The sequence below is a fragment of the Nerophis ophidion genome, linkage group LG01 (genome assembly GCF_033978795.1).
Source record: "Nerophis ophidion isolate RoL-2023_Sa linkage group LG01, RoL_Noph_v1.0, whole genome shotgun sequence".
Taxonomy (NCBI): Eukaryota; Metazoa; Chordata; class Actinopteri; order Syngnathiformes; family Syngnathidae; genus Nerophis; species Nerophis ophidion.
This window is the reverse complement of record NC_084611.1, coordinates 10,582,854-10,597,611: the sequence shown is the minus strand read 5'-3', so window position 1 is coordinate 10,597,611 and position 14,758 is coordinate 10,582,854. Positions and strand designations below refer to the sequence as shown.

Genomic DNA, 14,758 nt, shown 5'->3' with positions numbered 1-14,758 from the left:
ATACCGCTGTGTACGATGGGAGGAGACGAGAGGGGTTATCTATTGTCATCCAAGAACTGACCAAGCTCGATCCAGGACCAGTCCAAGCCCGAGGCATCTATTTCGTCTTTTGTGTTAATGTGACCAAAAACAAGGGCTGTTTACATACCCACCACATTCCTTTTTGAAAGAGTTGTCGTCATGTAAACAGGGAATATCCAAATAAAGGAAGGGACGTGAACCTTTTTCGCTTAGAGCGTGGGTGACACTGTAAGAGGTTACAGGTCGACACGTTTCTCCTCAATTGAGCCAAATTCAATTCCTTGCTTCTTGTCTCGGTTGATAGATGTCACCGACGTTTAAACCTGACACCCTGTTCCAGGACAGTTGGAAATATGACGACTGATGTTGCAGGAGATTTAAACTCCATGTTGGTTTATTTATGTATTTATTCATTTTTGTTGGTGTTGTTTCTGAAACGTGGCAAGTAATTGCAATTGCAAGTGCTCGGTCCGTCTTAGCCCCTGCTCTTATAAACGTCTCTCAAACGTCGAGTTGCTGATTCTCATCCCATCCGCTTACCCCTACCCTGCGAACCGATCCAGTGAGAACTTTGAAAATACCGCTGTGTACGATGGGAGGAGACGAGAGGGGTTATCTATTGTCATCCAAGAACTGACCAAGCTCAATCCAGGACCAGTCCAAGCCCGAGGCATCTATTTCGTCTTTTGTGTTAAATGTGACCAAAAACAAGGGCTGTTTTCATACCCACCACATTCCTTTTTGAAAGAGTTGTCGTCATGTAAACAGGGAATATCCAAATAAAGGAAGGGACGTGAACCTTTTTCGCTTAGAGCGTGGGTGACACTGTAAGAGGTTACAGGTCGACACGTTTCTCCTCAATTGAGCCAAATGTAATTCCTTGCTTCTTGTCTCGGTTGATAGATGTCACCGATGTTTAAACCTGACACCCCGTTCCAGGACAGTTGGAAATAGGATGTTGATTTATTTATGTATTTTTTGTTTTTTTGTTGGTGTTGTTTCTGAAACGTGGCAAGTAATTGCAATTGCAAGTGCTCGGTCCATCTCAGCCCCTGCTCTTATAATCAATGAGTCGTTATTCAAGATTGGACCAGGCATCGTTGTGTTGGTAGACCGTGAGAACATCTCCAGACTTTCTCCCTCGAACGTCGATAACTTTCGACGTGCAGACCTAAAACAATCCAACTTCACAGATCCGTATTTGGACGGTATTCATGACTCTGTTTGCTTTTGAACGCCACCGCCACGGATTTCAACTCACACTTTCCACATATGTTAAGCTCGAAGGTGGACGTTAAAGTACCAATGATTGTCCTCTGCATTTGACCCATTATCTTGTTCACCCTCTGGGAGACAAGGGGAACAGTGGGCAGCTCGGGAATCATTTTTGGTGATTTAACCCCCAATTCCAACCCTTGAGGCTGAGTGCCAAGCAGGGAGGTAATGGGTCCCATTTTTTATAGTCTTTGGTATGACTCGGCTGGGGTTTGAACTCACAACCTACCCATCTCAGGGCGGACACTCTAACCACTAACATAAACATGTCAACATGCAAGGCACTCCAACAATAAGTACCAAGATGATGTACATACATCAGTGGTTCTTAACCTGGGTTCGATCGAACCATAGGTGTACTGGAGAGGAGGCTACGCCGGATAAGCGAAACCTCAGATTCAGGAGGAACAGTGTGGTTTTCGTCCTGGTCGTTGAACTGTGGACCAGCTCTATACTCTCGGCAGGGTTTTTGAGGGGTGCATGGGAGTTTGCCCAACCAGTCTACATGTGCTTTGTGGACTTGGAGAAGGCATTCGACCGTGTCCCTCTGGAAGTCCTGTGGGGAGTGCTCAGAGAGTATGGGGTATCGGACTGACTTATTGTGGCGGTCCGCTCCCTGTATGATCAGTTCCAGAGCTTGGTCCGCATTGCCGGCAGTAAGTCGGACACATTTCCAGTGAGGGTTGGACTCCGCCAAGGCTGTCCTTTGTCACGATTCTGTTCATAATTTTTATGGACAGAATTTCTAGGCACAGTCAAGGCGTTGAGGGGTTCCGGTTTGGTGACCGCAGGATTAGGTCTCTGCTTTTTGCAGATGATGTGGTCCTGATGGCTTCATCTGACCGGGATCTTCAGCTGTCAGTGGATCGATCGGAATGAGAATCATCACCTCCAAGTCCGAGTCCATGGTTCTCGCCCGGAAAAGGGTGGAATGCCATCTCCGGGTTGGGGAGGAGCCCCTGCCCCAAGTGGAGGAGTTCAAGTACCTAGGAGTCTTGTTCACGAGTGAGGGAAGAGTGGATCGTGAGATCGACAGGCGGATCGGTGCGGCGTCTTCAGTAATGCGGACGTTGTGCCGATCCGTTGTGGTGAAGAAGGAGCTGAGCCGGAAGGCAAAGCTCTCAATTTACCGGTCGATCTACGTTCCCATCCTCACCTATGGTGAGAAGCTCTGCCATCCGGGAGGAACTCAAACTAAAGCCGCTGCTCCTTCACAAGGGGCGGCATAGCTCGGTTGATAGAGTGGCCGTGCCAGCAACTTGAGGGTTGCAGGTTCGATTCCCGCTTGTGCCATCCTAGTCACTGCCGTTGCGTCCTTGGGCAAGACACTTTACCCACCTGCTCCCAGTGCCACCCACACTGGTTTAAATGTAACTTAGATATTGGGTGTCATGATGTAAAGCGCTTTGAGTCACTTGAGAAAAGCGCTATATAAATATAATTCACTTCACTTCACTTCACATCGAGAGGAGCCAGATGAGGTGGTTCGGGCATCTGGTCAGGATGCCACCCGAACGCCTCCCTAGGGAGGTGTTTGGGGCACGTCCAACCGGTAGGAGGCCACGGGGAAGACCCAGGACACGTTGGGAAGACTATGTCTCCCGGCTGGCCTGGGAACGCCTCGGGATCCCCCGGGAAGAGCTAGACGAAGTGGCTGGGGAGAGGGAAGTCTGGGTTTCCCTGCTTAGGCTGTTGCCCCCGCGACCCGACCTCGGATAAGCGTAAGAAGAGGGATGGATGGTTCGTTGAGTTCTCCCTATCGGCGTATTATGGATTAGGAAACAGCAGAAGTCACACTGATTTGCAGGTGTGTAATTTGTTGTGGGTTCCTGCACTGTGTTGGTTTTGTTCTTTGAACAAGGTGATGTCCATGCATGGTTCATTTCATGCACCAGTAAAAAAACATATTACTTTGTCTTGAATAAAAAAAAAAACATTTTATTTTCCACTAAAGAAGGGTTCGGTGAGTGTGGGCTTACTGTACAATAGAGGTAGCTATGTTCTGGCACTGGAATGCAGGTCATGCTGGCTTAAAAAGTGTGGGGCCTCCCTCATCAGTGTCAGGTGTGGAGATTGCAGATTGAATGCAGCCGCAAGAGTGGAGGAACGCCCGTGGGTGGGCGGCGGCGGTGGGTGCTTGAGACCTAACATAAAGAAGACTGAAATTTTACCTTAGTAGCAATATTAATATAACATACCGTATTTCCTTGAATTGCCGCCGGGGCGCTGATGAATTTAAAACATCTTCTCACTCCTGCGTTTACCAAAGGCTTGCAGTAAAAGTAAGCATGCGCTAATTATTTTAACACCTCTTTTCACTCCAGCACTTACCAAAGGTATGCAGTAAAAATTTGAGTGTGATGTAAGCTTGGACCTTAAATCCTACTGAATAGCTCTTAATCTTCTTCCCTTTATTCTATTTCAAATTAGCGGTATTGAAATCAGCCTCTTCCATTTTGAAAATGATGACAGGGGAAGTGTCACTCGTGACGTGACGAGTTTGACCAGGCGGTAATACTAAGCATGCGCTAAATATTTTGGGAAGCGAGGCAGGCACATACTATATGCCTTGCGGCAATTCAAGGAAATACGGTATGTGTGATATTTAGATATTATATATTCATACTCACATATTACATTAGTACAGGGGTCACCAACGCGGTGCCCGCGGGCACCAGGTCGCCCGTAAGAACCAGATGGCCTGTTCTAAAAATAGCTCAAATAGCAGCACTTACCAGTGAGCTGCCTCTATTTTTTAAATTGTATTTATTTACTATTAATTCTAAGAGAGACAAAACTCAAATAGAATTTGAAAATCCAAGAAAATATTTTAAAGACTTGGTCTTCACTTGTTGAAATAAATTCATTTATTGTTTTACTTTGCTTCTTATAACTTTCTGAAAGACAATTTTCGAGAAAAAATACAACCTTAAAAATTATTTTAAGATTTTTAAACACATATAACTTTTTACCTTTTAAATTCCTTCCTCTTCTTTCCAGACAATTTAAATCAATGTTTAAGTTTTTAATTTTTTTTATTTTAAAGAATAATAAAAACATTTTAATTTAATTATTCTTTTTAGCTTCTGTTTTTTTTTTTTTTGACCAAGAATATTATTCAAATATTTCTTCAAACTTATTATGATTAAATAAAAAAAAAAACATATTGGCAAATCTAGAAAATCTTTAGAATCAAATTTAAATCTTATTTCAAAGTCTTTTGAATTTCTTTGACAATTTTTGTTCTGGAAAATCTAGAAGAAATAATGATTTTTCTTTGTTAGAAATATAGCTTGGTCCAATTTGTTATATATTCTAACAAAGTGCAGATTGGATTTTAACCTATTTAAAACATGTCATAAAAATTATAAAACTAATTTTAATCAGGAAAAATTACAAATGATGTTCCATAAATTTTTTTTTTAATTTTTTCAAAAATTCGAATTAGCTAGTTTTTCTCTTCAATTTTTTGGGGTTGAATTTTGAATTTTAAAGAGTCGAAATTGAAAATAAAATATGTTTCAAAATTTAATTTTATTTTTTTTGTGTGTGTTTTCTCTTCTTTTAAACCGTTCAATTAAGTGTTCTTTTTTCATCATTTATTCTCTACAAAAAACCTTCCGTAAAAACGAAAAAAAATGTACGACGGAATGACAGACAGAAATACCCATTTTTTTTATGTATATGGATTTATTTATTAAAGGTAAAATAAGCAAATTGGCTAATTCTGGCAATTTATTTAATCAATCAATCAATCAATCAATGTTTATTTATATAGCCCCAAATCACAAATGTCTCAAAGGACTGCACAAATCATTACGACTACAACATCCTCGGAAGAACCCACAAAAGGGCAAGGAAAACTCACACCCAGTGGGCAGGGAGAATTCACATCCAGTGGGACGCCAGTGACAATGCTGACTATGAGAAACCTTGGAGAGGACCTCAGATGACACACATTTAAGTGTGTATCAAACTGGTAGCCCTTCGCATTAATCAGTACCCAAAGGTTGGTGAGCTCTGTATTAGTTTATATATATTTACTGTTAATATAATAATGTTGTTTGACCGAAATTTGGGGCTGTTGTGTTTTTTTTTTAGTTTAGTTTTAGTTTCGTTTGAGGACACAAATATTGACTCTGTGCCATCGTTGAAATGACTAAACTTGGAAGGGCTACAAAAAGTATTGGTGAGACAGGAAATAAGTAGCTTATGTGCGCTTAAATGCGTGTGTGTGTGTGTGTGTGTGTGTGTGTGTGTGTGTGTGTGTGTGTGTGTGTGTTTTTATTGACGCAGGCTGGGCATGGAGCATGACGGCCAAGGTAATCGTTGCGGGGACGAGACGGCAATGGGAAGTGTGATGGCTCCTCTGGTGCAGGCGGCCTTCCACCGCTACCACTGGTCCATGTGCAGCGGCCAGGAGCTCAAGAGATACATCCAGTGAGTTAACACACACACACACACACACACACACACACACACACACACACACACACACACACACACACACAACACACACACACACACACACATACCCAACACACACACACATACACACACACATACACACACTGGTTATCAATTGGAATGGGAACAAAGTTGTTGTTCGGGACTTGTGGGGACCACCCTTTCTACAGGTTGTGGAGGCATAAAAAATGAGGTAAAATGACCACTGCCCAGTTAGCTCATACACGTATTTAAATCTCTGGATTGATGAAGTAATGTGCTGATCATACTTACTGGGGAACCTGGGGAAAAAGAGTTGATATGGTTCATGGGGACCAAATTGAAATCATTTTGCATGATTCACACACATTTGTTCGTGACTACTGAGGACCTTTAAAAAAAAATAAAAGTTCAGACTAAAGAATACAGCACTACAGCTGTCCTCTTATAGGACGTTACAGCACTTAAATGTTAAAGCAAATCCTGCATCTTCTGTGACATTTTGGCAGTAATGAAGTTGTCTCCAACTCCAACTGAAACATAGAAGGATGGGAAATTCTGAATGTGAATCATACTTTAAGGTAATACTGATTTATAATCATGCTGTATTAAACTGCCATCCTAAGGAACACTAAACCACATTTTGTTTTTGCAAAAATATATTAGTTTTAATTAAGGATACTATACACGGAAGAAGTGTGAGCAGAGCAGCGAGTGTAGTACTAGCTGCAGCCCAATGAGGGGGCTGGTCTGCAAATGTCTCACACTCAAACTAATCAGTAAAAAGTTTTATGGGCCAAAGCTTAAAAATCACTTAGGCATCTTCAGAACGGATCTGACTATCATTTAAAAAGGTTTCCCTTTAAAGGACCTGTTTTTTTGGGTCCCCATACCGTCAGAAGTCGCCTAAATGTGTGTAAAGAGAGCGATGTCCCCACTAAGTAAACACACGGCATAGCTCGGTTGGTAGAGCGGCCGCGCCAGCAACTTGAGGGTTGCAGGTTCAATTCCCGCTTCCGCCATCCTAGTCACTGCCGTTGTGTCCTTGGGCAAGACACTTTACCCACCTGCTCCCAGTGCCACCCACACTGGTTTAAATGTAACTTAGATATTGGGTTTCACTATGTAAAGCGCTTTGAGTCCCTAGAGAAAAGCGCTATATAAATATAATTCACTTCACTTCACACACACACACCTGAATTTTCCAAAAAATGCCTACTTCTTTAGGACCGCCCTTTCTAGATAAATAAAAATCTGTATTTACAACTTTAACAATATATACATACTATGCAAATATAAAAAAGGTATGCTATTAGTTATTTTATTTATTTTTTTTAATTATTGTTTTTTAATCTTCATTATTTACTTCAAGTTATTACAATATGTCTCTATATACATATTTATTTTATTTTTTGTAATTAATTTGGCCAAAGGGGGCGCATTTCAATTTGTTACACACGCTTATTATTACATATGTTGGCCAGAGGGGTAGCACTTAAAATTTTTACACACACTTGTTATTTCATATGTTGGCCAGAGGGGGGACCACTTTTAAAAGCGACACACAGTCAATTTGAAAACGCCCTCCCTTTTGGGACCACCCTCATTTTGATGGATTACACCACAAGGGGGTGCAAATGAGGTCTCTGTTTTTTGTTTTTTGTCATGCGCTTAAGGCCGATGACAAAGGAGTCACGGACCACAGATGGCCCCTGGGTCGCACTTTGGGCAACCCAGCTCTAGAAGCTAACTGTTAATGGCCACTATAGTCTTAGTACCGTAGTGTATTTGTTCATTCTATGGTCACATATGGGAAGTCGGAAAATCAACTGTTCACCTGCCAGGTTTTTTCGGAGACGAATAGGGAAGTCCTTCTTTAGCTGCCGTCTTGTTTTATCATACATTGCTGCACATTAAATCAACAAAATATCCTGACTTTGGAGCAAGGTTCACAGACTCCAGTATTTGGCTCTCTATTAGATGCAATGGTTTTCCCCATTGGGACCATGATTTCGGTCCTAACTTGTTCACATATTGAAGGTACTTTTCCTTGTTGATGTCTCAAGAATGGTAGAAATACAAGAACACACACACACACATACACACACACACATTAGTGTATTTGTTACCTTCTTGAGACTACAGAAAAATGCCTACAAATTTACACCATTAATAATATATACATACTATCCAAATATAAAAACGCTTGTGAGAAATGAGTTGGAAATTTACAAGAAAAACGTCAAATTTTGGCAGTATCACATTAAAAGTTGTATTTTTACTCAATACAAGTCAGAACTTTACAAGAAAAACTGAACATGTGTGCAATATTATGATAAAAGTAGGAATTTTACTCAATAACAGTCACAATTTTACTAGAAAAGCTTGAAATTTTGACAATTTTAAGAAAAGAGTCATCATTTTACTCGACAAAAGTTACAATTTTAAAAGAACACTTTAAAAAGTTGGCAATATTATATAAATAATTGGAATTTTACTTGGCAAAATGATGACAAAAGTCACAATTTTACCCCCGAAAAATGTCACTATTTTACAAGAACAACCAAAAACTTGGCAATATCGTGAATTTTATATAAAAAATGTCACCATTTTGCTTTAAAAAGTAATAATTTTACATTAAAAAATTATGCAATATTACAAGAACAGAAAAAATAGAACAAATTGTTCCGAATTTTATAAGAAAGAAGTCAACACATTTTTAGAAAAAGACTGCTTTTAGTTAATTTGATTTTACTAATTTTTTTTCTCGTTATTAGTTTTTAATCTTCATTATTTACTTTAAGTTATTACAGTATGCCTCTATATACATACAGTATTTATTTTAGTTTACTTAATTTTGGCCAAAGGGGGCACATTTAAATTTCTTACACACACTTGTTATTTCATATGTTGACCAGAGGGGGAGCACTTTTAAAACCGACGCATAGTCAATTTGAAAAATCCTTCTTTTTTGGGACCACCTTCATTTGTAATAGATATCACCACCAGGGGTCCCAATGAGAAATTCTCTATTAAATACAAAGTTGTTCTGTATCGGGACCATGATTTATGTCCTAACTTGTTCACACCTCCTCATAGAGAAGGTACTTTTCCTTGTTGAAAAATCCTGACTTTGGAGCAATGTTCACAGACTCTAGTATTTGGCTCTCTACTAGATGCAATGGTTTTCTGTATTGGAACCATGATTTCGGTCCTAAGTTGTTGATATATGGAAGGTAATTTTCCTTGTTGATGTCTCAAGAAAGGTAGAAACACAAGAATACACACACACACACACACACACACACACACACACACACACACACACACACACACACACACTAGTGTATTTGTTACCTTCTTGAGACTACCGAAAAATGCCTACCAATTTACAACATTAATAATAAATACATACTATCCAAATATAAAAACGCTTGTTGTGAGAAATGAGTTGGAAATTCACAAGAAAAACGTCAAATTGTGGCAGTATCACATTAAAAGTCGTATTTTTACTCAATACAAGTCAGAATTTTACAAGAAAAACTGAACATGTGTGCAATGTTACGATAAAAGTAGGAATTTTACTCAATAACAGTCACAATTTTACAAGAAAAGCTTGAAATTTTGACAATTTTAAGAAAAGAGTCTTAATTTTACTCGACAAAAGTCACAATTTTAAAAGAACACTTTAAAAAGTTGGCAACATTATAATAATAATTGGAATTTTACTTGGCAAAATGATGACAAAAGCCATAATTTTACCCCCAAAAAATGTCACTATTTTACAAGAACAACCAAAAAAATGGCAATATTGTGATGGAAGTCAGAATTTTATATGGCCAATGTCACCATTTTGCTTTAAAAAGTAATAATTTTACATTAAAAAATTATGCAATATTACAAGAACAGAAAAAATTGAACAAATTGTTCCGAATTGTATAAGAAAGAAGTCGACACATTTTTAGAAAAAGACTGCTTTTTGTTCATTTGATTTTTATTTATTATTTTGCTTGTTATTGGTTTTTAATCTTCATTATTTACTTTAAGTTATTACAGTATGCCTTTAGTTTAATTACTTTTGGCCAAAGGAGGCACATTTAAATTTCTTACACACACTTGTTATTTCATATGTTGACCAGAGGGGGAGCACTTTTAAAACAGACGCATAGTCAATTTTAAAAATCCTTCCTTTTTGGGACCACCCTCATTTGTAATAGATGTCACCACCAGGGGTCCAAATGAGACATTCTCAATTAAAATCCTGACTTTGGAGCAATGTTCACAGACTCTAGTATTTGGCTCTCTACTAGATGCAATGGTTTTCTGTATTGGAACCATGATTTCGGTCCTAAGTTGTTCACATATGGAAGGTAATTTTCCTTGTTGATGTCTCAAGAAAGGTATAAATACAAGAATACACACACACACACACACACACACACACACACACACATTAGTGTATTTGTTACCTTCTTGAGACTACTGAAAAATGCCTACCAATTTACAACATTAATAATAAATACATACTATCCAAATATAAAAACGCTTGTTGTGAGAAATGAGTTGGAAATACACAAGAAAAACTTCAAATTTTGGCAGTATCACATTAAAAGTCGTATTTTTACTCAATACAAGTCAGCATTTTACAAGAAAAACTGAACATGTGTGCAAAAGTTACGATAAAAATTGGAATTTTACTCAATAACAGTGACAATTTTACTAGAAAAGCTTGAAATTTTGACAATTTTAAGAAAAGAGTCATCATTTTACTCGACAAAAGTCACAATTTTAAAAGAACACTTAAAAAGTTGGCAATATTATAATAATAATTGGAATTTTACTTGGCAAAATGATGACAAAAGTCACAATTTTACCCCCAAAAAATGTCACTATTTTACAAGAACAACCAAAAAAATTGGCAATATTGTGATGGAAGTCAGAATTTTGCATGACAAATGTCACCATTTTGCTTTAAAAAGTAATAATTTTACATTAGAAAATTATGCAACATTACAAGAACAGAAAAAATAGAACAAATTGTTCCGAATTTTATAAGAAAGAAGTCGACACATTTTTAGAAAAAGACTGCTTTTAGTTAATTTGATTTTTTTAATTTTTTTGCTTGTTATTGGTTTTTAATCTTTTTATTTACTTTAAGTTATTACAGTATGCCTCTATATACATATTTATTTTAGTTTAATTAATTTTGGCCAGAGGGGGCACATTTAAATGTCTTACACACACTTGTTATTTCATATGTTGACCAGAAGGGGAGCATTTTTAAAACCGACGCATAGTCAATTTGAAAAATCCTTCCTTTTTGGGACCACCCTCATTTGTAATAGATATCACCACCAGGGGTCCAAATGAGACATTCTCAATTAAATACACAGTTGTTCTGTATCGGGACCATGATTTATGTCCTAACTTGTTCACACCTCCTCATATGGAAGGTACTTTTCCTTGTTGAAAAATCCTGACTTTGGAGCAATTTTCACAGACTTTAGTATTAGATGCAATGGTTTTCTGTCTTGGGACTATGATTTCGGTCCTAACTTGTTCACATTTGGAAGGTAATTTTCCTTGTTGATGTCTCAAGAAAGGTATGAATACAGGAATACACACACACACACACACGCACACACACACACACACACACACACACACACACATTAGTGTATTTGTTACCTTCTTGAGACTACTGAAAAATGCCTACCAATTTACAACATTAATAATATATACATACTATCCAAATATAAAAACGCTTGTTGTGAGAATTTAGTTGGAAATTCCCAAGAAAAACTTCAAATTTTGGCAGTATCACATTAAAAGTTGTATTTTTACTCAATACAAGTCAGAATTTTACAAGAAAAACTGAACATGTGTGCAATATTATGATAAAAGTAGGAATTTTACTCAATAACAGTCACAATTTTACTAGAAAAGCTTGAAATTTTGACAATTTTAAGAAAAGAGTCATCATTTTACTCGACAAAATTCACAATTTTAAAAGAACACTTTAAAAAGTTGGCAATATTATATAAAAAATTGGAATTTTACTTGGCAAAATGATGACAAAAGTCACAATTTTACCCCAAAAAAATTTCACTATTTTACAAGAACAACCAAAAAAATTGGCAATATCGTGATGGAAGTCAGAATTGTATATGACAAATGTCACCATTTTGCTTTAAAAAGTAATAATTTTGCATTAGAAAATTATGCAATATTACAAGAACAGAAATAATAGAACAAATTGTTCCGAATTTTATAAGAAAGAAGTCGACACATTTTTTTAAAAAAAGACTGCTTTTAGTTGATTTTATTATTATTTATTTTTTTGCTTGTTATTGGTTTTTAATCTTTGTATTTACTTTAAGTTATTACAGTATGTCTCTATATACATATTTATTTTAGTTTAATTAATTTTGCCCAAAGGGGGCACATTTAAATTTCTTACACACACTTGTTATTTCATATGTTGACCAGAGGGGGAGCATCTTTAAAACCGACGCATAGTCAATTTGAAAAATCCTTCCATTTTGGGACCACCCTCATTTGTAATAGATATCACCACCAGGGGTCCAAATGAGACATTCTCAATTAAATACACAGTTGTTCTGTATCGGGACCATGATTTATGTCCTAACTTGTTCACACCTCCTCATAGAGAAGGTACTTTTCCTTGTTGAAAAATCCTAACTTTGGAGCAATGTTCACAGACTCTAGTATTTGGCTCTCTATTAAATGCAATGGTTTTCTGTATTGGGACCATGATTTCGGTCCTAAGTTGTTGATATATGGAAGGTAATTTTCCTTGTTGATGTCTCAAGAAAGGTATAAATACAAGAATACACACACACACACACACATTAGTGTATTTGTTACCTTCTTGAGACTACCGAAAAATGCCTAACAATTTACATTAATAATATATACATACTATCCAAATATAAAAACGCTTGTTGTGAGAAAAGAGTTGGAAATTCACAAGAAAAACTTCAAAATTTTGGCAGTATCACATTAAAAGTTGTATTTTTACTCAATGCAAGTCAGAATTTTACAAGAAAAATTGAACATGTGTGCAATGTTACGATAAAAGTTGGAATTTTACTCAATAACAGTCACAATTTTACTAGAAAAGCTTGAAATGTTGACAATTTTAAGAAAAGAGTCTTAATTTTACTTGACAAAAGTCACAATTTTAAAAGAACTCTTTAAAAAGTTGGCAATATTATATAAATAATTGGAATTTTACTTGGCAAAATGAGGACAAAAGTCATAATTTTACCCCGAAAAATGTCACTATTTTACAAGAACAACCCAAAAAATTGGCAATATCGTGATGGAAGTCAGAATTGTATATGACAAATGTCACCATTTTGCTTTAAAAAGTAATAATTTTACATTAGAAAATTATGCAATATTACAAGAACAGAAATAATAGAACAAATTGTTCCGAATTTTATAAGAAAGAAGTCGACACATTTTTTTAAAAAAAGACTGCTTTTAGTTGATTTTATTATTTTTTTTTTTTTTTGCTTGTTATTGGTTTTTAATCTTTGTATTTACTTTAAGTTATTACAGTATGTCTCTATATACATATTTATTTTAGTTTAATTACTTTTGGCCAAAGGGGGCACATTTAAATTTCTTACACACACTTGTTATTTCATATGTTGACCAGAGGGGGAGCACTTTTAAAACCGACGCATAGTCAATTTGAAAAATCCTTCCTTTTTGGGACCACCCTCATTTGTAATAGATATCACCACCAGGGGTCCCAATGAGAAATTCTCTATTAAATACAAAGTTGTTCTGTATCGGGACCATGATTTATGTCTTAACTTGTTCACACCTCCTCATAGAGAAGGTACTTTTCCTTGTTGAAAAATCCTGACTTTGGAGCAATGTTCACAGACTTTAGTATTAGATGCAATGGTTTTCTGTCTTGGGACTATGATTTTGGTCCTAACTTGTTCACATTTGGAAGGTAATTTTCCTTGTTGATGTCTCAAGAAAGGTATGAATACAAGAATACACACACACACACACACACACACACACACACACACACACACACACACACACACACACACACTAGTGTATTTGTTACCTTCTTGAGACTACCGAAAAATGCCTACCAATTTACAACATTAATAATATATACATACTATCCAAATATAAAAACGCTTGTTGTGAGAAATGAGTTGGAAATTCACAAGAAAAACGTCAAATTTTGGCAGTATCACATTAAAAGTCGTATTTTTACTCAATACAAGTCAGAATTTTACAAGAAAAATTGAACATGTGTGCAATGTTACGATAAAAGTAGGAATTTTACTCAATAACAGTCAAAATTTTACTAGAAAAGCTTGAAATTTTGACAATTTTAAGAAAAAAGTCATCATTTTACTCGACAAAAGTCACAATTTTAAAAGAACACTTTAAAAAGTTGGCAATATTATAATAATAATTGGAATTTTACTTGGTAAAGTGATGACAAAAGTCACAATTTTACCCCAAAAAATGTCACTATTTTACAAGAACAACCAAAAAATTGGCAATATTGTGATGGAAGTCAGAATTTTATATGACAAATGTCACCATTTTGCTTTAAAAAGTAATAATTTTACATTAGAAAATTATGCAACATTACAAGAACAGAAATAATAGAACAAATTGTTCCGAATTTTATAAGAAAGAAGTCGACACATTTTTTTAAAAAAAGACTACTTTTAGTTGATTTTATTATTATTTTTTTTTGCTTGTTATTGGTTTTTAATCTTTGTATTTACTTTAAGTTATTACAGTATGTCTCTATATACATATTTATTTTAGTTCAATTAATTTTGCCCAAAGGGGGCACATTTAAATTTCTTACACACACTTGTTATTTCATATGTTGACCAGAGGGGGAGCATTTTTAAAACCGACGCATAGTCAATTTGAAAAATCCTTCCTTTTTGGGACCACCCTCATTTGTAATAGATATCACCACCAGGGGTCCAAATGA

At 36.3% G+C, this 14,758-nt stretch overlaps 1 protein-coding gene across 1 annotated transcript in view; it reads left to right on the top strand.

Moving 5' to 3' along the window:
- Positions 1–14,758, top strand: part of adamts3 (ADAM metallopeptidase with thrombospondin type 1 motif, 3) — a 487,969-nt gene that overhangs the window by 292,745 nt on the left and 180,466 nt on the right. The window contains exon 9 of the mRNA XM_061895958.1: positions 5,593–5,736. Within this exon, the coding sequence (XP_061751942.1) occupies positions 5,593–5,736 (144 nt within the window). The remainder of the gene's footprint in view (positions 1–5,592; positions 5,737–14,758) is intronic.